The sequence below is a fragment of the Cryptomeria japonica genome, chromosome 10 (assembly GCF_030272615.1).
Source record: "Cryptomeria japonica chromosome 10, Sugi_1.0, whole genome shotgun sequence".
Lineage (NCBI taxonomy): Eukaryota > Viridiplantae > Streptophyta > Pinopsida > Cupressales > Cupressaceae > Cryptomeria > Cryptomeria japonica.
Genome location: NC_081414.1, coordinates 629,107,598 through 629,134,543, shown reverse-complemented (window position 1 = coordinate 629,134,543; position 26,946 = coordinate 629,107,598). Strand labels below are relative to the sequence as shown.

Genomic DNA, 26,946 nt, shown 5'->3' with positions numbered 1-26,946 from the left:
AGTACTCCATTACCATGTACTAATAAACGAGGACTTTAAGTTTTAATCGTAACATTAACATTCTAAAATTTGGAAGTTCATTTTTCTATTTTTTACTGTCTTCAATTTTCTCGTACCATCTTTTTAAAAATGTCGTCCCTGCCCCCGTATACGTCTCTTAAGGTCAATATGAAAAATAGATTTTTGGAACAAATTAGCTGCCTACATCTAACATTTTAATCAGATATCTTCCAATAATTAGGAAAGATGAAACAAAGCTGGTTTTCTTAAGGGAAATACTACCATTTTATTGAGCATGATATCTGGCCTTGTATGAAAAATGTTGGACATTTCAATTTAATATATATTTACTTTTTTGTTCTATTTTGTATTCCCTTTATACCAAGACTCTCCTCATCTGCTACAAAATCAATTAAATTTTACATACAAATATTCATTGACATAAGTAAATATTATTTTCCTTGCCTATCAATCTATTTAGGTGAAATTGAGAAAAATGAAATTATTGCTTTCAAAGAGTCTGCACGTAAAGGTATCGATGTCTGATATTTGAATTTTCCCTGATCTTTGGAAGACACCATTACAAATGAATAATCATCAGCATTTCAAGGGCTCCTTTGGAGATTCTGAAGATGGCGTCGACACCACCATAATTACCAAAATATCTTATTGGTGTCCAGTTTTACTTATGTGTGGTTGGATGTTTAAGTGGGGCTGCTTGTGCTGATGGTAGTTAATGCAACTCAATCAGAAGTAGTAACTTTGCAACTGCCCTCAACTTTCTGGCAGTAAATTTTGCAATAGAAATATTGCAAAAGGGTTAAAAAAAATAGTTTTGAATTTGTTTTAATTGTGGAACAAGATCAATTACTAACAATTAATCTTGCAAAAAGCATTTCTTGTCAAAGAGCTACAAAAGACAAGGAATTAGATTAAATTTGCGAGACTCGATAATGTGGAATGTTATCTGTGCCAATAAAGACAATTAAATGTTGACGGCTTTATCTTTGTTGAATATATTCACTAGGCTATCTAACAAGGTTCCTTATGGATTTACATCGACTTCATTGCAGGATATCCTGAATGTCATAACCTTGTAGCTGCAAAATAAAGTGCATATGTGATTAAGAGAGATGATATATCTACATGTTTTTAACAAATATAACTTTGTGTAACAGCTGACACAATACTGCTTAAATAAATGTCACAATACTTACTCTTAGGAATGTCAGAAATATAATCACTCCTGAGTTCCACAATGCGTGTATAGTTGTGGAAGTAAGAAGATTTCGAGTTTGAGCATATGCAAATCCTAACACTGCCCCTGTTTCATCAAAATCAAGAATCATGTAATTCCATAACAACCAAACATTCATTAAAGCTTGAAAGACATTATGTTATGATGAAACTAGTGAATGCATGATAGCGTCAATTCCTAACATTGAAAGATCACACACTAGCCACTGGCCTTAATATTTCCATGCACAAACACTCAACCTTTGGCCCTAAACAAAAATTCTCTTATCCATATCCAATACATTGATGCAAGTTTCATGGTTTAAAACCAAACTGTAACAAGAATATTGACAGTGGAGAGCTCAGATGCGCTTATTAATAAGAAATTTAATTACAAGTATTATCACCACATTCAACATTGAACTTTGGGAGCCATATTAAGAGGATAAAGAATCATACCCAAAACAAAAAGTTGAGGAAATTCTCCAGGTGTAAGATGTGCAAAGGCAAAAATGCTGGCACTTAAAATTACAGCCGCAGGAGTTGGAAACCTGGCATGTAGATAACAATGAAATGGGTAATTATTGAAAATCAAACTATTAAATGTCAAATTTTGAGTAATATAAAAACATTATAGGTGATGGACTGTAATATCTGTGTTGAAAATTGACACAGACATATAAATGTTTGCATTGCAATTAGAAAGTTTCAACAATATTTTGCAGCTTCACAAATATTGTTTTCAGTTAAATTTGACTCTTTTTAGCTGAATAGTCATTACAAATATTTAAATATTCTATGCAAAGTCAAACACATATGGCATGAGATCTAGAGATAAATTTTATGGCTCCCTGGTTTTCGCAAAAGTGAACTTCAGATAGGGGAGGTTGCTAAATATGCTCGCTAATGATGCAATAAAAATCAGATTTTTGCAGTATTCTTAGATTAGACATGTTAAAAATAGCATACTGTGGGGATGCATTCCTGGTCCTGGCATTGCATACCAGCCATCCAAAATGCCCTAGGGACGTGGGAACAGGTAAAACGTCCCCTTACAATCTTTCTCCCCTCCAGATAGACTTGTAAGAAAACTGGAACATCCTTGACAGCACACCGTGGGGATGCATCCCTGGTCCTGGCATTGCATACCAGCCATCCAAAATGCCCCAAGGACGTGGGAACAGGTAAAACATCCCCTTACAATCTTTCTCCCCTCCAGCTAGACTTGTAAGAAAATTGGAACATCCCTAAGATGTTCCTAAGCTTTCGAACCTCTACCTGGTTTTCTGTCTATTCCAGGTGCAGAGATGTGAGTTGCTTTTTTTTTTAAATAAAAAGTAAAACACAACAAGATTTATACTTCCCCTATCATTATGGCAAAGTCCATATATAGAGGCCTGTTATCTCTAAAATGTATGTCAAGGCCCTGTACTTGAATTTTCATTATGGCAGGGTCTGTGCATAGTCATACCATGGTTCCAAAATGGTTGTTTGACATCTGCAGATTGCACAGCTTTCCATTAAAAAGTAGAAAAAGTGCAGCTTCAGAGTAGACCAAATTCATTCTTCCAAACTTGCAAGAACAATAAGAAGTTAAAAACTAGGTTACAAAAGTGAATGTCAAATACATAGAGTGTACGATTTTCAGTTCCCCATGGTTTGTACAAATCCAGACTCTACTTTGAAGATTTTGACCACCTTTTACTGTGGTTCTCCTTATACCTATTAGTTTCATCCTGATTAGAGTTCTTTTTGGCTAAATGAGTAGGATGGTTTTACTGAAAGCTGGCACTGTTGCTAAAAAATCAATGTATCAGGTGTATTTAGCATTCGGCTGTAAGCACATGAATCTATGATAAAATTTACAAAGTTTCAAATGTTTTTTAATGTTCTATGCCAGTGAATTGTATTGCATGGAAGCACCACTGCTGATATCTGGGGAGAGGATGGTTATGGTGCTAATTTTCTAGGCATTGGGGACGATGCCATGGCAGTCTTTGTAATATCCCCAAATTGGGGTATGCCTGATTTTTGCCCAAAGTAACAATTCTACAACATAATTTGTTTACAAATATTATTCGATAATTAAATCATATAATAGCTATTGAACCTTTAAAAGTAAATAGGATTGAGAGAATAAAGAGGTCTATGTTGGGGGAAGATGGATGGCTGCAGCTGCACACATTTGTCCCTAAGCGGGTTAGGGCTTCCCTAATCCCGCCCTTTCTTTGCTTGTGGCTGCGTTAGGAGGACTGGTGTGGGGGCATTTTGCTATTGTTTTTGCCTGGGATGGGGACCATGGTTTATGTGCAGAGGTGTTAGGGGTTTTTGTGTTTTTTTTGCTGGGTACGGCTAAACATTGGATGCTCTTTGTGCCGCGTGGGGAGTGGGATTTGCTCTGTGTTGTGCGGCAAGGAGCTTTTTTAGGGTGTGGCCTGCATAAAGCCTTGCTTTGGTGTTAAGTGGGGTCTGTATTTCCAGCCTTACTTTATTTCACTTGTGCCCCTGGTCGATTGTCTGGTTGGGGTTTGCACGAGGAGCATTTTATGATTTGCTTTCTCCTTCGTTAGGCCTTGTATGAATATTCTCAAAGGTTCTCCTTCGGTGTATGAATATTCTCAAAGGTTCTCCTTCGGTATAAAGTCTTCCTTTCAAAGATGCTGTGATTGGAAGTATTTCATCTTCCATCATGTAAGAAATTAATTATTCAGGATTGAATAAAACTGTTAATGGCGAAAATTCCTCTCAAAATGGGGCTTTTCGGCCTTCCAAGGTGAACAGATGTCTGGGCACAAGCTCATGCTTGTGATTCAACCAGATACTGTGGAAGAGGATGTCAGTTATTTGACCAATCATGCCTTGATTTGCAAGTTCATGGGAATTTGGGTTTCAATCCCCATTTTAGAGTCATGGGCTTGTCGCACATGGAATCCAAAAGATGAAATGGAGGTGATGTTGGCAGCAAATAACTACTTTTTGGTAGTTTTTTCAAGCATTTCAGATAGAAATAGGGCTTTTGAAGGAGGTCCATACTTCCACAATCAAGTTGGGCTCTTCATTAAGCCATGGCATGTTGGGTTTTAATCCTATGAGAGAGCTTCCATCAAGGGTTCTAGTTTGGGTAAGATTCTTGTGGTTCCCGTTGAAGTTTTGGAGACGTGACATCTTTCACTCAGTTGCATTTCTGCTTGGCAAAATAGTGGGTCCGTTGCAACAAACCATGGACAAAAAGGTAATCACTTATGCCCATGTTTATATCGAAATTGACTTAAGCCTCTACTAGATTCCATGGAAATCTGACTAGGTTCCACTTCTTGGATCTAATAGATTGATTATGCTGGTAAAAGTAAGGGAACCTCGTCAACTTTGGAGTTGCAACAAAGGACTCTCAAAAAGGGCGCTCCTGAGAAGCTCTCTAAGGTGGGTAGGAAGAAAGATCAAGAAAAAGTCAAATTGATTGGTGAGACATTGGTTGAGTCTAGTCCTGTGAAAACCATTGATTCCCATTTCTCTCCTTCTCAAGAATGATAGTTTCCAAAAAGGAAGAACGAGGATTTGAAATCAAGATAATCTTTTCGATTTGAAGATTTGGATAGAAATTAGAAATAAAGCAGAAAAATGTGATAAGATGTGATAAGATATTGAATTAAATAACAATGGATATTATTTAATTAAAGAAGATAAAAGATGAATGAATTAATTAAATAATTGGAAAATCATTTAATCAATGAACATGAGGAAAATTGAAAAAATAATTAAATAATTAAAATTATTTAATTATTAGAAAAAATGAAAATTTAGTATATTAATTAAATAATTGAAAATCATTTGATTGATTTGGAAGAAAATGGAAAAAGATAGAAACTTGTCATCTTAAATAAAAATGGTTTATTCTATTTTTTTTAATTGTGCACATGAAGTTTCTTTTTTCTTTTTTTTCTTTTTTGATAGGTAATGGGCTGAAGCTGAATTGTGTACATACCCTACCCCCTTGTTGGATTTGAAATTGTTACCTCTCTTTCAAGAGCACAAGTTCTCCACCACTAGGCCAACTCAGGTTGTACGTTTCTTTTTTTTTTAATTGTGCACATGAAGTTTCTATTTTTTGTATAGATTCACATGAAGTTTTTATTTTTGAAATTGAGAAAGAAAGAAGAAAATTTTAAATAGGAAGAAAGTTGATTTGGAAAGAAGAAAATGTTTCCAAATTGCAAATTTGGATGAAATTGGAAAGATATGAAAAGATAATTAAAGAAGATAAATGATGAAAATGAATTAATTCATAATTAAAAATCATTTGATTAATGCACATAAGGAAAATTGATGAAATAATTAAATAATTAAAATTATTTAATTATTTTGAAGAAATATAGGGAAATTCAAGTTTGAAATAATCAAATAATTTAAAACTATTTAATTATTAATGAATAAGAGAAATGATGTTCATGTAATTGATATTATTTAACTAATAATGGAAGAATGACTTGACATAAGACGACGAATAAATGCATTAGTCATTTTTTGGTGTCTACATTTTGCCCCTTTTTGAGATAGTGTTTGAACTTGAAGTAGCATTGTTTCAAAGAAAATTAAAACATAACACCTGAAAGAAGTTGGTTAGACTAATGAAGATGCCCTAGTCATTCAAAGGAGTGAGGAGGAGGAAAGATGATGAGAGTGAGGGTGCCCCCTTAAGAGGACATGCAAGTTTAAGAGAACATGGGTGTTCTCTCAAAATGGACAAGACAATGCAAGATAAAAATGGGAAGAGGAAGAGTAATGATCGATAGAAAAGATAATGATACGATGAGATTCATAGAAGATTAGTGTTAAACGATGGCAGGTAGAGAGATGGATAATGGATGAAATAATATAGAAAGATATGAGATGGATTAAACATGAAATTGATATGAAATTGTGCTTTTTATCATCATAGAGGGTTTTATTATGGAAAATGGATATATGCACACCAAGGTATGAAAGGCCAAGGTGACTTTGGTATTCTTTGCATGGACCGACTCCGCAAACAAGAAAGAATGTACTCATTCGTACCAAACAAAATAGAACCTTGATGGAATATGCAAGGAAGTAGTCTCAAGGCATGAGAGTTCTAGTGCAAAAGATATTAGATAACCTCGTTTGCACATAATGATCATTTATGCTGGAGGCTATTCCAACACACACAAGGAACATATTAGCCATGGTAATGTTACAAGAACATTCCACAAAAATGGCATACGAAAATAATGACCATGCCCCACTGTTGCTCCTCTAACCATTGATATCCTCGAGTAGCATAGGAACACGTCATAACATAAATCAAGTAGTAAAAAGACTCAAAAACCAAAAAAAAACAATAGCCGTTTAGATATTCTTGCCAAAAGATACGTCCTTAGATAAGATGATAGTATAATGCCTATTGTAGGATAGATGGTTCCATTAAGGCATAATACTAAGATAGGTGTTGATAAAGCTGATTAGGCAATTGGATTTCAAAGATAGGTGATAGTTCAATAATGGTCTTTTTGTTGTATGTTGATTTCATGAAAGCTCAATATTTTTGGGTGATGCTTGATGTGCTGTTTAAATCTTTGTCTAGTCCAAGCAAATGCCAATTTATTGGTGGATTGTGATGGGTGAAGATGGTGTAGTTTATTCATGAATGGACGATAGGTAAGTGGTGTTACTCAGATTGGTATGTGTATGGATTGAGGTAATGAAAAGTATTTCCTCTTAAAACGGACTTCAAGGTTCCATTCCAAATACTAGGTCAAGGATAATGCCCCCAATTAGGTATAGGATATATGCTTATTATAAAAGTGGGTGGATTGACACTATGTGACAACGAGATAGGATAAATCAGTGTTACAAGACTCAGACTCAGCTCGGACTCGGCAAGTTGATTTTTGACTCGGACTCAGACTTAGCGCTTGGACTCGGCCAATACTCGGCAAATTGGAAAACCCAAGAGATTCAAATATTTTTAATGATTTAAAACTTGTTTCACACATCCTTTAATAAATAAACCTTAAAGACACAATAATCTCATCAAATAGAAGCTACTTTGAACACATAAATAAGTTTAAATTGATCATATAAGTGTAAATGCAATTCCTAGGCTTGAGTTGAAGGAAATAAGTTAAACTAAATAACACATTAGAAATATAAAGTGTCAAATGTCTAAGAAATTCATGGAATATGAAATCCATGGCATCAAAACTATTTTCTTTCTAAAAACTATTTTTTATTCATAAAATAGGAAAAACACATACCCAAAAGAGATATAGGGCATTTGAACTTGAAAAATAAAATAGGAAAAGACAGTAGTATAATATTCCTCCAAAGTAAGCAACAGTAGGAAAGGCTTTTAAAGTGCAAGTCAATGCTCCCACCTTCTGAGAAAATCACAAGAGGGGAGTGAAAAAGACAATAAAAAAGCAGTGAAATGTCAAGCTAAGCATAGATGTGATGGTGGGCAGCAAAATATGCAGAGTAGGCAAGGGAGGCATCAGCCACCAAGAAACCTTCAAAGTCTTTGGGATAGGATAGTAATCAAATTTGTCTAGGACACTTTCCAAATGTAAAACCCCTAGATCATTATTTGTTGCCAGATAAACATATTTATTGCCTTCACTTCTGTTATATTGAAAGATATTATTGTCAATTTTTCTTGATCACCATCTTGCCTTCTGGGTTAGGACTCTCAATTTCCAATCTGAAACCTTACCATCTTTCTTTTTTTACTCTAGAGGTATCCCCGCGACCCAACCCAGCGCCCAACCCACCTTACCTTGGTTTTACTTACTGCCAAGTTGGAGCCAGGAAGGGGCAAGTTGAGGTGAGACTAGTCCTCTAGGGATGCACACAACCACTCGCAAGCCACGTGCATCAAGCAAACCTGAGCCTTGTAGTCGAACCTGAGACCAATGGGGAGCAAACCCATGGCCCAAGCCAACTCCACTACTCGTGTGGGTTAAAAACCTTGCCATCTTTCAAGGCATATATAACATTTTACGAATCTCCTTTTGCCATCATCTTCTTCCACACTAAACTCTGTAGACTCTTGAGCATACTTGAGCTTCAATTAATGGATCTTTTATATAAATGCCTTGTACATCTTTTGGGTATCTATGTTTTTTCTAAAAATATAACTAGTTTTTTTGCCTTTTTGCTGATTGGCCGCGATAGAGTTTGACCCTTAGGACTCGGCAACTCTGTTGAGTCTGGCATACTTGAGTCTAAGTCCAGAGACCTGGCTCTGGACTCTACAGAGCCGACCTGGCTCTGGACTCGTAGCGGACTCGCAAAGTCTTGTAACTTTGGGATAAATGATTGACTTTTACTATGAAATGTAATGAGATAGGTAGACACAAAATATTTAGCATCAAGCCATGCTAGGGATGGTGGGCTTTTATTATGAAGTGGAATGCATTGTGAATGGATAAAGGGTAATCAACTAGGGTCTGATAGATAATAGAGCATATCTACTACTCATGACACCTATTTGCCAAGTTTTCACCATGGTACTTGCCCAAGGCCCTTGTTTACCAAGTTTTCACCATAGGACAGATTATTTCTCTTTACTTTTTTTTTGATTTTTCATTTTGTGCACATGAAATTTCTATTTTTGGAATTGAGAAAGAAAGAAGAAAATTTTAAATAGGAAGAAAGCTGATTTGAAAACAAGATAATGTTTCCAAATTGCAGATTTGGATGAAATTGGAAAGATATGAAAAGATTAAATAATAACAAATATTACTTAATTAAATAACATAAATGATGAAAATGAATTAATTAAAAAAAAAAAAAAGCATTTAATTAATGCACATAAGGAAAATTGATGAAATAATTAAAATTATTTTATTATTTAGAAGAAAGTGACATTAAATGATTAATTGTTTTAGAGGAAAGATAAAAAGGTGATTTAATTAAATAATTACAGATTATTTAATTAATTTGAAGAATCGGAGGGAAATTCAAGTTTGAAATAATTAGATAATTCAAAATTATTTAATTACTAATGAATAAGAGATATGATATTAATTTAATTCAATAATTGATATCATTTAATTAATAATGGATGAATGACTTGACAAAAGATGACAAATAAATGCGTTAGTCAGGTTTTGGTTGCTATGAGAACAAACCCAAAAAAACCTAAAAAGATTGGTGCCATGCAAGAACTTGCTATAAAGAGCAATTGTTGTTGAAACCCATTGAAACTATGAATTGAGCTCACCAAGAACACTGGAACCCTCCCAATGCATCAAGAAACCTACAGAAAACCCTAAAAACTGGCTAATGCTCACAAAACAAAATGGAGTAAAAATAGGGACATTACAAAACACTCCATATTGACCTACCATATGTTCGGTAACTCTTTTCATCAATTACAACGATTCAAACATGCTTTTAGGCATTTTATCAAGCATTAATATGGAATTTGAGAGCTAAAAAATCTTCCTCCATCTATGCAAAAACCCCACCTCATATGGATTTTGATTTTTGAACATCTGTATCATTCACCCCAAGCCTCATGTGTCAAAAAATGCACCCCATTCTCCTTGATTTTTTACCTTTTCTGATTTGCGAAACTCAAACTCCTTTTTCCAATCTATTTACAGCAGCCTTAGGCATCCCTTGGACTCTCCCAATCATGAATAGCCATCATCAAAAAGGTTTTTGGCTTCTTTTGGGCCACTTTGGAAGGATTTGGTTGCACAGTAAATTCCCAATCAGTTCTATTTGGTTCCAAATGAATCTTGCAACACCATCCACATTCAAAACTTCATGAAATGCATATAATTTATTTTGGCTGAGATGGCCTGCGGACTTTTGTACATCACCATGTGCATACCAAATGTTTGACAAAATGCTTACATGAGAAATTGTAACCAAATTTTTAAATATCTTTTTCTTTTTGGTGATAGAAGATTGTTTATAGAATCTAATGCCCTTGCATCATAAACCTACTTAATGCCATTGCCCCAAGTTTTTTGAGCTGAAATTTTTCTTAGATATAACACCAATCTTTTTTAAGGTATCCAACACTCTAGACTAGTGTGATAAACAAGGTTTATCCATATGTAATGACCACAACATTGTTTCATTCAAATAGCTATTCCCCTTTTTTATCAAAACGCATTTGATTTAGTATTTATACACTTTGGCATCTTCCTTTCCACTATGAACTACCTATCAGAGAAATATCCTTCATCATTTCATATCAAAATGTCGATCAAGGTTACAAATATATAGGCTTAATGGAAGTAACCGTATGCTCTAAAATAGCATTCACGGATTCAACCATATAACAATATATGTATATGAAAACCAAACAATCTAATAACAAACAAACAAACTAAAAACAATCTGAACAAACTATCTACGTGGGTAAATGATGGAATACCAACATTCCCCCCTTATTACATCATTACTTTAATGTACTAATAAGAGAATTCTGAAAAATTTCAAACTTCACACGTGCAAGAGGCTTGGTGAAGATATCAACACGTTGTTCCTGTGTCGAGCAGAATTGAAGCAGAAAGTTGTTCTGTTGAACATGTTCTCGTATGAAGTGACAGTCAACTTCAATATGCTTGGTCCGTTCATGAAACACTGGATTACGAACAAGCTTGAGAACACTTTGATTATCACAATAGAGGACGGTAGGCTGATTTTGAGGTAAGCCCAATCCTTCCAATATACGATGTAGCCAAACCGCTTCACAAACTGCGGCACTTGCTGCATGATATTCTGCCTCTGTTGAAGAACGAGCAACTGTAGCTTGCTTCTTACTTCCCCAAGAAATAGGTCCTGAACCAAGGAAGAAAACAAATCCTGATGTGGATTTCCTATCATCAACTGAACTTGCATAATCTGCATTTGTATACCCTGTCAAGAAGAATTGATCATTCTTTGTATATTCCAATCCATGATCCAATGTACTATGAATATACCTTAAGACTCTTTTTGTTGCTAGCCAATGAGATGTCTTTGGTTCTTGCATGAATCGTGAAAGATAATTAACAACAAAACTGATATCTAGTCTAGTATATGTTAGGTAAATCAAACCTCCAATCATTTGTCGATAGAGGGTTTCATCCATCTGAGGAGATGAATCAGAAACAGACAACAACAAACCTGACTCCATAGGTGTAGACATTGGTTTGGAATCCATCATTCTGAACTTCTCAAGAAGGGTCTTGGCATATTTTCTCAATGACACAAAGATATGGTGATGTGTTTGCCATACCTCTAGGCCAAGGCAATAATGTAGTAGCTTGAGATCAGTCATATCAAAAGCCTTCTTGAGATCATTTTTGGTTGACTCAACCATCTCTTCTGAGCTGCTTGTGATGACCAAGTCATCAACATACACATTAATGATTACAATATCCCCCCCTTGATCCTTGAGGTAGAGATTTAGATCATATGGATGCCTAGTGAACCCATGTTTTAGCAAATGCTCATAATTTTGATATACCAAGCTCTAGGAGCTTGTTTGAGACCATATAGGGACTTGACAAGTTTGCACACCTTTTCTTCTTTACCAGGTGCAATATATCCCTCTAGTTGGGTCATATAGACCTCTTCCTTAAGGTCTCCATTAAGAAAGGCACTTTTTACATCCACTTGGTACAATTTCCATCCAAATTGGGCAGCTAAAGCAAAAATCATTCTAATGGTTTTTATCTTTGCAGTGGGAGCGAATATTTCCTCATAGTCTATACCTTCTTTCTGGGCATAACCCTTGGCTACAAGTCTAGCCTTATGTTTATCTATACTACCATCTGCTTTATACTTAGTTTTAAAAATCCATTTACAGCCAATTGCTTTCTTACCAGGTGGTAGACCAACAAGCTCCCAGGTGTTGTTTTTCATCAGAGATTGATACTCTACATCCATAGCCTCTTTCCAAGGCTTTGATTCAAGTGCCTCCTTAACAGTAGATGGCTCAAAATTTTCAACAATTGAAGTCAGTAGTGTAAAATTTACCTCATTACGAGACATGTTGCGAGTCCTCAGACCTGATGTTGAAGTATCTGGAACTCCATCTAGCTTTGCATCTCGAATGGTACTAGTATACCATTTTGGCAATGGTTTTGTGACATTGGTGGGTGGTGATTGACTATCAACAATCCCATCATTTTTACCATCCATGTTAAATATGGGAGCACTATCTGAAGTAGGTGATGATGCTGGAGGAGAACTTGACTCACTCTTCTCATCAAATATTACATCCCTACTAGTGTATATTTTCTTTGTGTTAGGATCCATAAGGCGATATGCCTTAGATTCACTACTATAACCAAGAAGAATACATTTCATGGATTTTTCATCAAGCTTCTTTCTTTTCTATTCAGGAATGTGTATATAAGCAGTGCATCCAAAAACACGAAGATGTGAGATAGAAGGCTTCACCCCTGTCCATGCTTCTTCTGGAGTGATGCCATCAAGGGCTCTGGTTGGAGCACGATTTAGAAGATAAACTGTAGTGTGTACAACTTCAGCCCAATATGCACGCTCTAGTTGCGAATCTTTCAACATACTGCGGACCATCTCCACGATGATGCTTTCTCCGTTCTGCAACACCATTTTGATGGAGTGTGTATGCTGCAATCAGTTGACGTTGAATGCCATTTTCCTTCAGATATGTGGAGAACTCGGTGCTGGTGTATTCCCCCCCTCGATCTGAGCGAAGGGCACGAATACAGTGATTCGTATCTTTCTCCACCTGAGTACGAAACTCTTTGAAATAGGAAAGAGCTTCATCTTTATGCTACAAACAAAATGTGTTCCTTGTATGATCATCAACAAAAAGATGAAAGCACTTGTATCCATTGTGACCAGGTGGCATGGGACCGCTGTAATGTTCTGAACCTGTACGGTGCTGATCAATCGTACGGTGGAAGGGACACCCGTACGGTGACTGGGTGGTCGTACGGTAGGAGAGGAAGAGTATGGTGTAAGTGTTGTACTGTGGAGTGAGGGGGGCGTATGGTATAATGGTCGTACGGTAATGTCAAGCGGGCCGTACGGTGGAGCCCAAGAGGGTCGTACGGTGGTGAGGAGGGTGCACGGTGTGGCCACAGGTGGCCGTACGGTGGGGCCAAAGAAGGTTGTACGGTGGTGAGAAGGGGAGGGGTGGTAGTACGGTGTGTGGCTGTGAAGATGCAGAGGTACGGTGAGCTTCAGCGGTTGTGTGGTGATCTTCCGGAGTAATGGATTCTGAATATTAGGAGTCCTCCTTATGCATGTAAACCAGATTAACAGAGATGCAGAGAAAGTAAACAATGATAAAATTCAAGATTTGCCAGATCCGGAACGAGTACAATGACAAAATAGGGTGAGAGGTGAACCTCACCGAAACTGCAAATACCAAATAGGGAGGGTCTTTCACCTCCGAAATGGCGGATAACAGAACTCCAACAGGAATTCACACAATAGAGAAAAGATACCAAAAATTCGCATACCAACACAAATGACAAACTCGGCCATAAATATGGCTCCGGGAACTTACTCGAAGGGTTACAAACGGGCCGACACTACCAAACTAAGACTTGACTAATCTGCCTGAAAGATGTGTTATTAAATTTGGGGCCTTACAATAATTAATATTATTTAATTATATCGGGGACATTACAACCGCACAGATCGGTATGCACTAGTTGCAAAGGTTGGCTTGCACGATGCTTACTAGGATAGAATGGTGCTCTATGTTGTTTTCCAGCAAGACAACTAGAACAAACTGTATCAAACTTTGCAAGTGATGGAAGCCCTTTGACCATGTTGTTTTTACAAAGTTTGAGCAAGTAACTAGTGCTCAAGTGACCGAATCTACGATGCCAAAGCATGAAAAGATCATTGTCCTTAGTCACTAAGGCTTGATCATGAACAATTGTATCAAGCCTAAACATTCTACCAACCTCAGTAGCACTAGCAACAACCTTATCATTTTTAGACTTATCTATGATAAGACAAACCTTTTTATCCTTAGTTGAATCAAATTCAATCCTAAGGTTATGATCAAGAAACTGAGTAACAGAAAGAAGATTTTTGGCAAGTCCTGGCACATACAAGACATTAGTAACACTGCACTTATGTATGCCAAACTGTAAAGAGACGTCACCAATACCTTTGATTTCATGGGTGGTATCATTTCCAAGAGTTACTGTACCATGATGAGGTCTTGTTGTGACCTTTTTCCACACATCGCCCTATTGCTACTGGGGACCCTCTAATTTTCCTGCTTTCTAGGGTTTTGTTAGCGTCCTGTGACCTTTTGCTGCAGTTTCACCAAGCCTTGTCCAGTTCAGAGCATTCCAGGCCTTGACGATCGAAAGTTAGTTTTTGCAAGTTATGTGATTCCGAAGTATGAACACCACCAGAGTGCTTAGAGAGACCAAAGGACGAAGATCGCAATTGATTTGGACGAATTTGGACAGCTTTCTATTTTTAGAAAGTTTTTTTTTTTTGCTTTTTCCTATTTTTTAGGAAGTTTCGTTTTTGGCCTTTTTAGCTTGATCCCCAGTATGACTATTTTTAGAAAGTTTTTCCTTTTTTTTAGTGATGTCTGCTTTTTGCTTTTTCGGGATGCAAACCTAGGGTTTACACTTGTACTACTGACCAGCTTCGACCGAAACTCAAAAATTCCAAGTTTTGACCTAAAAAAGCTGAATCCCTAGATTTTAGGCTTTTTGCTTTTTTCGGGTTGCAAACCTAGGGTTTACACTTATACTACTGACCAGCTTCGACTGGAACTCGAAAATTCCAAGTTTTGACCTAAAAAAGTTGAATCCCTAGATTTTAGGCTTTTTGCTTTTTCCGGGATGCAAACCTAGGGTTTACACTTGTACTACTGACTAGCTTCGACCGAAACTTGAAAATTCCAAGTTTTGACCTAAAAAAGCTGAATCCCTAGATTTTAGGCTTTTTGCTGCTTCAGATGATCCACCTAAGCATGGATTTCAAATTTCAAGTTAATCTGGGTACAAATGAGGGTATCCAGAAGTCTGCCATGTGTTGAAGAGGCCATGATGGCCAGCACGCTAAAGTCCGCCCATGAGGGGATGTGTTGAAGACCGCCTTGCATGGAGCAACCATCAAAGTCTGCCATGTATGCATTGGAGGTCATGTAGGAGGCACCACCAAAGTCCGCCCAACCATGTAGGAGTACTCTCCAAAGTCCGCCACTGTCTTGTAGGTCATGTGGGAGACACCTTCAAAGTCCGCCCAAGCATGTGGAGAGATAGAAGAGTTAAGTCCGCCAAGGTTAAGAGGGTCAAGGTGAAGGAGCCTCCACCAAAGTCCGCCATAGGTTAGGGAGCCATGTAGGGGACACCACCAAAGTCCGCCCAAGCAAGAGGAGCTGAGGCCAAAGTCCGCCATGCCTTGGGAGAGTCATGAGAGGGGACCTTCAAAGTCCGCCCCATGCCTTAGCCAAAATTTTGCCTTGAAGAGAGCTATGAGGGGAGCCTTCCAAAGTCCGCCCAAGCAAGAAGAGGGATGCCTAAAGTCCGCCCAAGCAAGAAGAGGGATGCCTAAAGTCCACCCAAGTGATGGAGGAGCACACCTCAAAGTCCGCCAATGCTAGAGGGGCCATGAAGGAGCTAACACCAAAGTCCGCCAAAGTTTGGGGGGTCACATGGGTGCTAAGCTCAAAGTCCGCCATGAGTTTGGAGGCCATGGGTGTCATAGCCAAAGTCCGCCAGGATGATGGAGACCTTGAAGGTGCCTACTCCAAAGTCCGCCCCACCTAGAGAGGCCATGGAGGAGTCAACACCAAAGTCCGCTGAGGTAAAGGAGGCCATGTGGGAGCAAGGGTTAAAGTCCGCCCCAATGCCTTAGCCAAATTTTCACTTTAATGGAGGCCATGAAGGAGTTCTAGCCAAAGTCCGCCATACCTTGGAGAGGTTGGCAAAGTGCGCCAAAACTTGAAAATGGAAATTCAAAATTCGAAAAAATCCACCTACACATTGAAAAATCAAACAAAGATGCCAATGATGTCACTAAATCCATTGGGCTTTTAAAATTAAATCCAAAATGAAGAAATATCTAAATAAAAAAAAATCCTCAAAATAAATCCAAAATGGAAAGTTTTTTTTTGAGAATATTGAGAGAATATTAAAAAATTATTGAGATATTAATTCAAAATGGAAGGATTTTTTGAAAGGGAATATTGGAGGATTGATGAATATCTTCAAACTTAAATCAAAATGTAAAGTTTTTTTTTAGAATTAGAAGTATGAGTTGGATGATTTTAGGGGTTTTGCTTAACCTTGTCTACAAATACTTCATTATCAAATTCATTATTACACCAAGAAGTTCAAAATTACTGAGAGCTTAGTAAAGTATGTCAGTTTGAAGATCATCTGGAGAAAATTCTAGATATTGCTGGAAGTGGGATAATATTTTTGGCGAAAAGGCTTACAGATTTCTGGAGAAAGGCATCTTTTCTAAATTTTCTCAATATTTTGGAGAAAAGTCTAGCCTTACTCCTATCCAAGTCAGAGGTGAAATTAAAATTGTGAATTTTCTGAATATTTTCCAGAATTTAATAAATGATTTTTTTTCGAAAATTTTGGAGGAAGAAAATCATTTTTTTTGACTAAGTATGAAATTTTTTGAAAGTTTTGACACTTGGTGGTAACCACAACCAACTTTAAAACTGAAGGTTTTAAGGTGAAAATTTGATTTTTATGGCTAAGTATGAGAATAAAAAAAATGGAAAATTTTCCAACACTTAGCCATTTCGCAGCCCCGTTATTTTCAAAACTTTGCAAATCATTTTCTGACTTTAAAATTTCCATCGTTTGCCTGTAGGCCCTAGACATTATGAAATTCCAGGTAGACAAAGATGCTCCTCCAGAGTCGAGAATGACTTCCAAGTGGAAGAACATCAACGACACCAACCTTGGACACATCAATCTGAGGGAGTTTAAGAAGCGAATGTTTGGTCTGGACAACCTTGTGCCTACCACCATTGCGCGAAAAATGATGAAGAGTGGTATCGTGCACGCTGTCGGCTTCCTTCCCACCATGCAGTGCAATGAACTAGTAGTTGAATGTGCCAAACACTACAACCCCATCAGTAAGGATATTGTTGCACCTGATGGAAGAGTGTTGGCAAATGTTAGCGATGAGGCCATCAGAGAGGCCTTCAGGATCCCCGAGTACCACAATGCAGTATATATGACAAAGGACGAAGCTGACAGTCTGTACCACGACCACCTGGAGGAATATGATCCATAGTTAACCATTCCTGGCTAGACAAGCCGAGGAAGGGCGCCTCCAAACTCCAGAGAAAGAGCCTAGTGCGAGCATACTTCAAGGAAGACATTGGGGACATGATTGTCTTGCTCAACAGAATAATAGGAAATCCTCAGGGAGCTCCATTCGAACCCTGAATGTATTATTTCATTAATGAAATAATCAATGGAGTAAAAATGATAGACTGGGCCCGTATGATCAGCGACAACCTAGACAGCCAGCTAAGGAATCTGGAGGCGAATAGGACTTTCTTCATGAGTTCTTACTTGTTCTATTCTTTAGCCAGGACCTACAGGTACAGAGGTCTCACTTGTAGAGGAGAAGTTGGGAACAAGGAGAACCAATTTCCGGTATATGATTGCTATCCCTAGCTCCATATGGAGGAGAAGTTCCATTTCAAAAGGGTGAATGATACATTCCTGATGCACATTACCCGGACCTTTCAAGGTGGCCTGCACTAGAGGCTCTCTCAAGAGTCTATGGACTTCATCGGTCGGTTCGGGTATTGGTACATCCAATATCCAAAGTTCACTTACCTCCGAATTCAGGGATTCTCTGGGCCCCCATACAAGCTTCCAGCTTACCCTACCAACCGAGTGGTGTTGCTCGAGGTTGTGAGACAATTGGAGGAGTATATAGTGATTCAAAGGGATAAGCAGAAGAAGGCAGGGACATCCTCACTTACAATTGGTAATGGGCTGGAAACATGTCCATCATCACAGGCTGCAGCTACCGCTGAGAAAGAACTGGCCTGGTATCCCTTCTACCAATACAAGGCAAGAAAAGATTTCGATCCAGTCCATAGGATAAAGAAGATCGAAGGGACAACGTTCGAGCACAGATTGGATCTAGAAGACTACTGGGCTAATGCAGTCGATAGTTTCGAGATCCGGAAGAGGTTCTGGTCAAGAATTCCTTTGAGTATGGTGAGAGCAACGGAAGTATTCAAAGTTGCCGATCAGGTAGAAGAAAGCCTAGAACTTCAGCAGCCGGGTTTTGAGAAGATGAAGAATGAACCCTTAGTCTCCATAGATTGGACAGAGGGAGAAAAATCAGATCTAGCAGACCTCATGAGGTCGGTGGTTGAGTACTCAAGGTGGTGGGCGTCTGAAAAGACAAAACAATTGAAGGCCAAAGGCATGGTTTCAACTTATGAATTAATGGGAGTGGATGATACTTTGCCCGTCCATCCTTGTACCTCTGCTGGTGATGCTCGGAATCCAGAAAGTGTTGGATCTCGAAAGAGAAAGGAGTTGGGTGGAAGCTCCACAAAGGTCATAGGGAAAAGGGCTGTAGGTGAGAGAAGAGAGTCCAGCGAAAGTCACTCCATCCTTAGTGCTGCTTCCATTACGCCTGATCAGAGTACAATTGGGGAGCAAGAGATGAACATCTATGTGATTGATGATGAAGTAAGAGTGCTTCCCCAGCCAGTTGAGGAAATGGTGGAGAAGGTCTTCCGAACTCCAGACAGGGGGCAGATTGAAGCCCCTACAATCTTCTTGGATGGCATACTAGCGAACCCAGGAGAAGCAGATGATGAGTTTGATCGGAACACTGTAGAGCAATCAACCATTCTTGATTGGCTGAGAGCAAGGATAAAGGCCAAGGTTCCCAAGGATGCCCACTCAACCGAGGAGGTTACCGCAGCATTCCTGGAGAAGGTGAATGAACCCGCTATAGCTAAACTGCCCAAACCGGCCAGGAAGTTTTCCCTGATTCAGAGAGACAGTGCCGGATTTAGGACAGTCCAGATAGCAGTGCCCAAAGAAGGGAAGACTAGGGACAATGTCATTGCAGATGATTACAAGATTACCACCATAGAGATGGGTAAGCCTACCCAGAACCAGGAGATCCAATATTTTGATGACTCTTGCAACGTTCTAAAGACGAGGTTGGCTCATGAAAAAGAAAAGAGGAAGAAAGTGGAAGAAGAGAACCAGCAATGGAAGAAGTATGTTCTCCATCTTACCAGCCCGCTCAACCATGAAGTCCCGGCTACTCCACCACAGCCTCTTCAGCAGGGATCAATGAAGGACTATGATGATATGAAGGGATCATACACTCAAGAAAATGAGTGGATTTCAGACGCTGTGATACGTGTTGACACCCTGGTAGAAAACTTAGTATCAGCACATGAGGCAACTTCTTTGTTGATTGATCGTATCCAGGATCTAGCATCCAATTGGGAAGAAGTGGATGAAATTTAGAATGAAATACTCCCTCACGTGAAGGTTATCCGAGGCATGTCAAAGAAGAGCTTAGTGGATGCAAGCATCATACAGACAGAAGACAGGTACGACTTCGGCACGTGGTACGATGCTCTGGTCACTCGGATTGAGTTTCTGAAGAAATCCGAGACCAAGTGTTTTGAGACAGAGGCAAGGGTTAGAGAGATCCTGGGCAAGGTATTCCATGTGGCGTCAGAGATCTGGCAGAAGGAAAGCCTAAGGGAGAAGCATTTACAAGCAGAGAACCTGAGAGCCAGGATTCAGGCAAGCTTCTTTCGAGATTCAGGGATGATTAACAAAGGCGATCTTTCGAAGATTGCAAACTTCCTCTCCATTGATGACAACTTCCTCACCCAAGCAGTGGAGTGGGAAGGCATCCTTGCCACATGCGCCGACGATGTGGATCTCATCGACTTCTAGATTGGCGGTTTGCCAAGTGTCACCATGGAGGAGGTCAAGCTCGTGGTGTCCAGATACGTTGAATCTCTGAAAGAGGAAAGTGGCCACTCACCTCAGTAAAATTAGCAGTTGTGCCACTTGTCACTCTTTCATTTGCTTGAACTGATAGTATTTCGGGAAACCCTAATTAGGGTTTAGGACTTTCAATCTTGGCCCTTGATCGCTGTTTGATCTCGGCCATTCATTTATTTTTGAGAAACTATATAAGGTTGCCTCCTCTCATTTGAAAAGGGTGAGGTTTTTGATGTATTGTTGCTTAAGGTCATTTCCAGATAATATATTGCATGTGTGCTGCTTTGTAATCTCTATTATTTGAATGATTTGCATGGTTTCAATTGCCTCAACACTTAGTTAGAAATAATTTAGATTTTCTTTCATTGTTGTTAATTTGAATGAAGGATTTGATAAGTGTCAATTGATGGTGTATTTCCGCTCATACTTTTGGTAAATGGATGATTTCCATTCTACCGTGCAAAGTTAGTCTGAGCCCATCCCCTGTGCATCCCAACATCTTGATCATAAGCACAGCCCATTGAAGATTGCACCGGCCTTGTGTAGTTGTCCCTAGTGTGGCGAAGCAAGGTTTTGGTTTCTCGAAAGCACCCAGTTGATACTGTCTCCAAAATTCGTAGGATTAGATTAACCTTCCTAAACCCTATCTCTTTTTCCCTTTCTTTTGAAAGTCTAAATCCTAGAAAATCCCCCCAAAAAAAGAAGAGCCTAAAATTGCTAAATCCATCTAAGTCCAGCAGTTCAAGAATACTTGTCAAATGTAAGTCCCCCTTGAAAATTTCAGCATACACTACCCAAGAAGCTATTCTACTAAAGTCGCTTGTTCGCACATATAGACCTTGGAATCAGTAGTGATTTTTCAAGAGAGGATAGAATACCTTCGAGTACCCTATCCTAATGTTTGGTAGATGATAAAACAGACACCAACAGGTCTCAATGTGAGAAACCGCTTCTTCTGTCATGTTATGTGCTTTGTAGCACCAGAATCCACATACCATATAGAGGTGGATTGTGAACCATCTTCTGAAGTGTGGGCTGACAACATGTATTCCTCGTCTGGAGAATCATCTGCTTCAACAACATTGCTTTGTTGCTTTTGTTTGTTCTGCTGCTCCCATTGCGGTTTGCCACCTTGAAATGGCTTCTTTGGAGGTGGTTTATTGGAAGATCCTTTGTTGAAGGAGTTGTACCAACAATTCTTAACATCATGTCCAACTCTGTCACAGATAGGACACTTCTTTTGTGATCTGGAGGAATTTCCAAATTTGGAAGGTTTACTGAACTGCTGCATAGGCTTCTTTCCTTTATGATGAGTGGTCATGGCATGATCCTCCTCCTCATGTTCGTGCCTTAGAGATTCTTCTTTTTGAAGTAGATTCACCAACTTCTCAAAAGTGGGTGTTGTCTCAGTGACATTCAAAGTTGTCACAAAGACTTTATATTTGGGAGGCAAAGCCCGCAGAACAATAGGCACCAAAAATGCATCTTCAGTCTTTTCTCCCAATGCTTGTAAGGAAGTTCTCAATTCTGCAATCCTTTTGAGAAAAGATTCTAACTGTTCTCCATGCTTCATCTTCAGGCTATGTAGCTGACTCTGCAAATTCAGGATCCGATTGTGATTCTTTGCCTCATACACCGTGTTGAGCTTGTCCCATGCGTCTTTGGCTATGGACGAATCGCGGATGAAGGGTTGGACATCATCAGACACACTGAATAGGATGATCAATTTGGCCTTTCTGTCGGGTTGATCAATTTTTTTTGTTTGTCAGCATCTGTATTATGACGTGATGTGGCACCACTAACCACATCCCAAACTTCTTCAAACTCAAGTTGAGTTTTTAGTTTGGTCTTCCATGTGGAATAATTATTTTCGTGCAACAGCTGAGAGTCAGGGAGAAGGAACTTTGGAGAACTGCTTGCCATTTATTCAACTAGATCATGCTATTTTTCTTATTTCTTGTCCCCAAATTAGTAATTCACCATAGAAGTAATGAAAAATGATAATTTGAAACAATTGTCCTAATTGCCAGATGAACTGTTCATATTCATAGGAGTAATGACTATATAGACTAAGCCTATAAGTTTTTTTTTTTCAATAATAATAATAATAATAACTTATCTCTGATTCACAGTCTTTGAGAATTGGAGTCTATTGTGACCGAGAGATCAGAAAAACACAGTGTTCCACGGAAACACGTTTCCCCCTCCCAGGCCCAAGTCCCCCCGTCCCCATAACCCATCCCCGAAACTTTTTCCCTTTGTCCCCCCGTCCCCAAAGCCCGTCCCTCCATCTCCCCCTCCCCAACGGTCGTGGAACACTGGTCAAAAAGACTCTGCAAGGTCTGAAATTCGCCTACCAAACTCCACAGTCACCCCAAACTGGTTTGTGATCAATGGTGAATAAAAAATGCCGATCCTCCAAACTCCACCATAGAGAACCAATGCACAGAATGCAAAGGAATTGGGAATAATGAAATCCCCACGCCATGAGAAAACACCACGAATGCCAAACTTTAGATCCAATACACTCTGTGATAAATGATTAGCAATTTCCTCTATTTGGTAGATATCTGGCTATGCACCATCAGGGACGACGCCTACACTTAGCCGGAGTTGAATACATCAGCACTAGTCGATAGCTTGCAAGAATGCGAGATTGACCTCCTTGTAATAGAGGATATCGCCCAATCTGCGAAGGTGTAGACCACATCACAATGGCTTTGAAGACTAACTCTACGATCACCAAAAATGCATCATCGCACAGATTGCACAGGATGGACTTTAACAAAATAATATATTGCTTGGCAATAATAAAATCTCATGAGATTTGTATGTAAAGTGCCAATGATCACAAGCATAGAGGGATGGGAGCTCTCTCAACAGCGTTGACGACCAAGGCGGGTTGAAGAGCACAGGATAACCAAATGCCTCTAACAGATCGAGGCTATGAACTCGACTTCAAGCTTAGATGATGCACAGCGACAAAGATCACCTCCCCAAAGATTGTGAACGGGCTAGGAAATGATCAGGAGGAAAAAGAATGCTACCGATCTCCACAGCTTCCACTAGCTTGGACACTAAGGGTGGAGATTACATGAACTGCTAACGATCTCCATGGTTGGAGCTTTAATGAGAGCAGATAGAATAAAAGAAGTGCCTGCGAACTGAGATCACAGCCATGCAATTGCGTTTTCTCTCTAGGGAGATAAGATCCCTTGCAATACAGAAAAAAGGCACGATTCAACAGAGATTCAAGATTCTGATCTGCGTGTGAATCAACCTCTCCTTACACCTCAGCTCTGATACCATATCAGAGAAATATCCTTCATCATTTCATATCAAAATGTCGATCAAGGTTACAAATATATAGGCTTAATGGAAGTAACCATATGCTCTAAAATAGCATTCACGGGTTCAACCATATAACAATATATGTATATGAAAACCAAACAATCTAATAACAAACAAACAAACTAAAAACAATCTGAACAAACTATCTACGTGGGTAAATGATGGAATACCAGCACTACCTAGGTTTGGTTTGATTCCCCTATAGGTAGTCTTCTAGAAATAAGCTCCTTTATAAGCTGAGATTTGATTGTTTAGCTATTTTATCCAAGGTATGTAGGGGTTGGAGGCTTCATTTGAGATTGCCAGTGGAAGTTTAATCTAGTCAATAAGGAATATATTGGTCACAATGCAAATAATGATGTTTAAGAAAGCTCAATGCACAATGGGGTCCTACCTCACCAAATTTGGGGAGACCTTCAACAAATTAAATTTCTTTTGCAACTAATAAACACATTACGTTTTCTATAAATCTCCCGAACTTTTCTTAACACACCTCCTACTTGTCATTGGCCATAAATATTTCCACTGATTTCATTTTAAAAACACTTTTCTTTTAGGCAGTGCACTTCCATCACATACAAAGGCAGTCCATGTCATGGAATTTAAAACATAAATTCTATAATAAAACATCCTCAAACCAGAAGCACCTGTCTACCTGTTGACGTGTATTTTGTACACTATCAAACACAGAATAAAATACCAAGGGTACCTTATCCTCTCTTGAGTAAAGCCTCTGAATGCTGAAGATATCGGGAGAAAGGATCAATCAGGATGACTTCAAGGTTCTTCGTTGTAGGATCTCTACGTGTGGATAAGCACCAGTGGTCGTTGTAAATGCTGTTTCTTCAAGGGGCCTTACGTTTTCGAGCTGCAGGAACAGAATTTTCCTAAAGCTAACAGGTTCTCAAAAAAGATCAAAAGATAGGGTTTGCAAGAGATGAATTCTAATCTAATCCTAAGAATGACTCAATGTAGGCTAGACTTGGTAAGATTCTACCAATTTTAGTATTGTTAAGGAATTACAACTCTACTGGAATTGATGCGATCTTCTAAGGTGATTAGTGATTTTTCAAATCATCAAGAATTATAGATACTACCATAAAGATACATATCAATAGTTCAATAATGATTGAAGGTTCAAGCAATCCAAATATCTCCAGTTGACCACACAAGGCATCCTTACAATCAGTAAGAAGCTAGTGGTTTGGAACGTGAATCTCACCAAAGATCAAGCCCAACACTTAGTCCTTCAAACTTAAATACTACTTCGACTGAGAATGATTCAAGAAAGTAAACAACCATGAAGATAGCCACAAGAATTGCAATAAAAAACCATAACTTCAATATTTTATTGATCTCAAAGCCAAAATAGACAACAATTGTTTGAAATTCTTTCTTCAATACTCAATCTTGCTACAAAATAACTTTCTTCTCTCCAAAAGCTCTAACTATCTATCTCCTTAATATCTACTCTCTAATCATCTAATTTCTAATTGACAAAATGAAAATGAGTGAGGGTATATATAGCATCCTCAATTACAATGAACGGCCCAGATCAAAAGAAGATCAATGGCTGAGATTTCGACACCTAAACCCTAATTAAGGTTTGTTACAAAAAGTTCCCTTTTTAGTTGAACATTATTAAATGCATAGCCAAATATTTAATTGGCACAAAAATCGAGGGAACATAGACCAATGATAATGAAGATGCCACATCATTTTATAACCACCTCTCTTCTAGAACCTTATTCCCCTTCCAATGTTCTTTCTTAGCATATGCAACGAATCTGGACACAATTCCTTCAATCTTAGCAATAGGAATCTCGGGAAGATTCCTCATTCGCTCCTCCAAGTGGATAACCTGATCAAAGGCCTTGAGAAGAGCAGCTTCCCATCTAGGTTCGAGTTCTTTGATCTTCTCAATCAGGAGCATAGTAGTGAACATTAGATCCTGTTGCCCATCTGTGATGACATTCTCATCTTTGCAAAAGATGACCTTGACTCTCTCTTCCAACTCTTGAAGGTCCACATCTGTCTCAACTTCGATCCTCCTGCCGAGAATGGTACATAACACTTCCAACACCTTATCCTGAATTGGATGGATGACACCCTCAACTTGGTTGCATTTGGTGCTGATGTCCTCGAAAAGAACCTCTTTCATCTGGAGTAGAGTTGACCACTGAAGTAAATTATGAGCTCCTCCATCCATTATCTTTCTTGTGCTATGATCTTCCTTGGTGTTTGCCTGATTACTTGCAGAACAGGAATGATAACATCTCTAGTGTGAGCGAAAGCGGCTACCGTTATCATTAGGTTGTGGACGATCTCAAGGACCTGGATAGCTCGGTGGATTGTCTGCATCATTCTTGTTGTAAATTCAACGGCTACTGTGTGGGATTTGTCAATCCAAGAGCTCATAAGCTGAACCAAGCTCTTGACCCTTTCTACCTCGCCAACTGATTCAAGGGGAAGTGCTTGCACAGGAGACACTGCTGGATCCTGACGTCCCAAGGGCTGATTGAGATGGCTAAAGTAGCCTCTCCAAGCATTGACCTCTCTCTCAAGCTTTCTATTCTTTTCCATTTCTTCCTTAAGCTTGTCTTTAAGTGCTTCAAATGAATCGGTTGCCTCATCCAGTGCCTGCTCAACAGTGAGTGGACCAAGCTCGAATGTTTCTACATCATACTCTTCTGCAAGAATTTCACCTTCATACTTGTCCACTACTGGTGTAGCTATCTGCAACTTCCTAGATCTTGCCTCATCTGTGATCACCTTGGACATCTTGGTGGCCTTCTTCTTCTCTGTTGCCTCTTGAGAATTTCCTATAAGGCTCTCTAAGTCAATTACATCATCTTCATCTTCAATCACAATCACCCTTGTCAATCTCTCTTTCAACCAATCTGGAATGGCGGATCTCGTCTGTCTAACTTGTATTTCCTTAGGCAATGGTTTGTCTTCTCGGAGAGGAGATGTCACTTCATCATCATTCTTCTCTTCATGTAGCTCATCGACTTGGGGAGATTGACTTGATGAATGCTGAGTTGCCTGCCCCTTTTCAGGTTTATCATTCTGTACCATCGACTCCATAGATTCATCAACCTCAGGCACCGTCTTCTCTTGTCCTTCAACTTGACTTGTCCTTTTTTCATGTCGAGAAGATGTGCCTGATGAGCGATCTCGATTGGCCTCTTGCTTCTTCTTGCAGGGTTCCCTTTTCTCAGGTCTTTCTTTCCTCTTCGCGCCTCTAGGATGCGAATTGCCTTCACTAGCGCTTGCTCCTCCTTCTTCTGGTCTTTCCTCCAAAGTAAAAGTCATTGGTATGTTCTGTTCTCTTAACTTTTGATGTTGTACATCCACCCATCTGCGAGTACATGACAAAACTGGAGCC

The 26,946-nt window shown here is 38.9% G+C and overlaps 1 protein-coding gene across 3 annotated transcripts in view; it reads right to left on the bottom strand.

Moving 5' to 3' along the window:
* Positions 1 to 521: 521 nt before the first annotated feature.
* The window catches only part of LOC131036149 (uncharacterized), a 157,443-nt gene continuing 131,018 nt past the window's right edge, over positions 522 to 26,946 (bottom strand). For 2 of the 3 annotated variants that reach the window (XM_057967962.2, XM_057967961.2), the window contains 3 exons: positions 1,696 to 1,787; positions 1,218 to 1,324; positions 522 to 1,100 (listed from right to left, as the gene is read on the bottom strand). In XM_057967962.2, coding sequence (XP_057823945.1) covers positions 1,065 to 1,100; positions 1,218 to 1,324; positions 1,696 to 1,787 — 235 coding nt within the window. In that variant the 3' untranslated portion in view covers positions 522 to 1,064. The remainder of the gene's footprint in view (positions 1,101 to 1,217; positions 1,325 to 1,695; positions 1,788 to 26,946) is intronic. The other variant, XM_057967963.2, reaches the window with a different exon arrangement.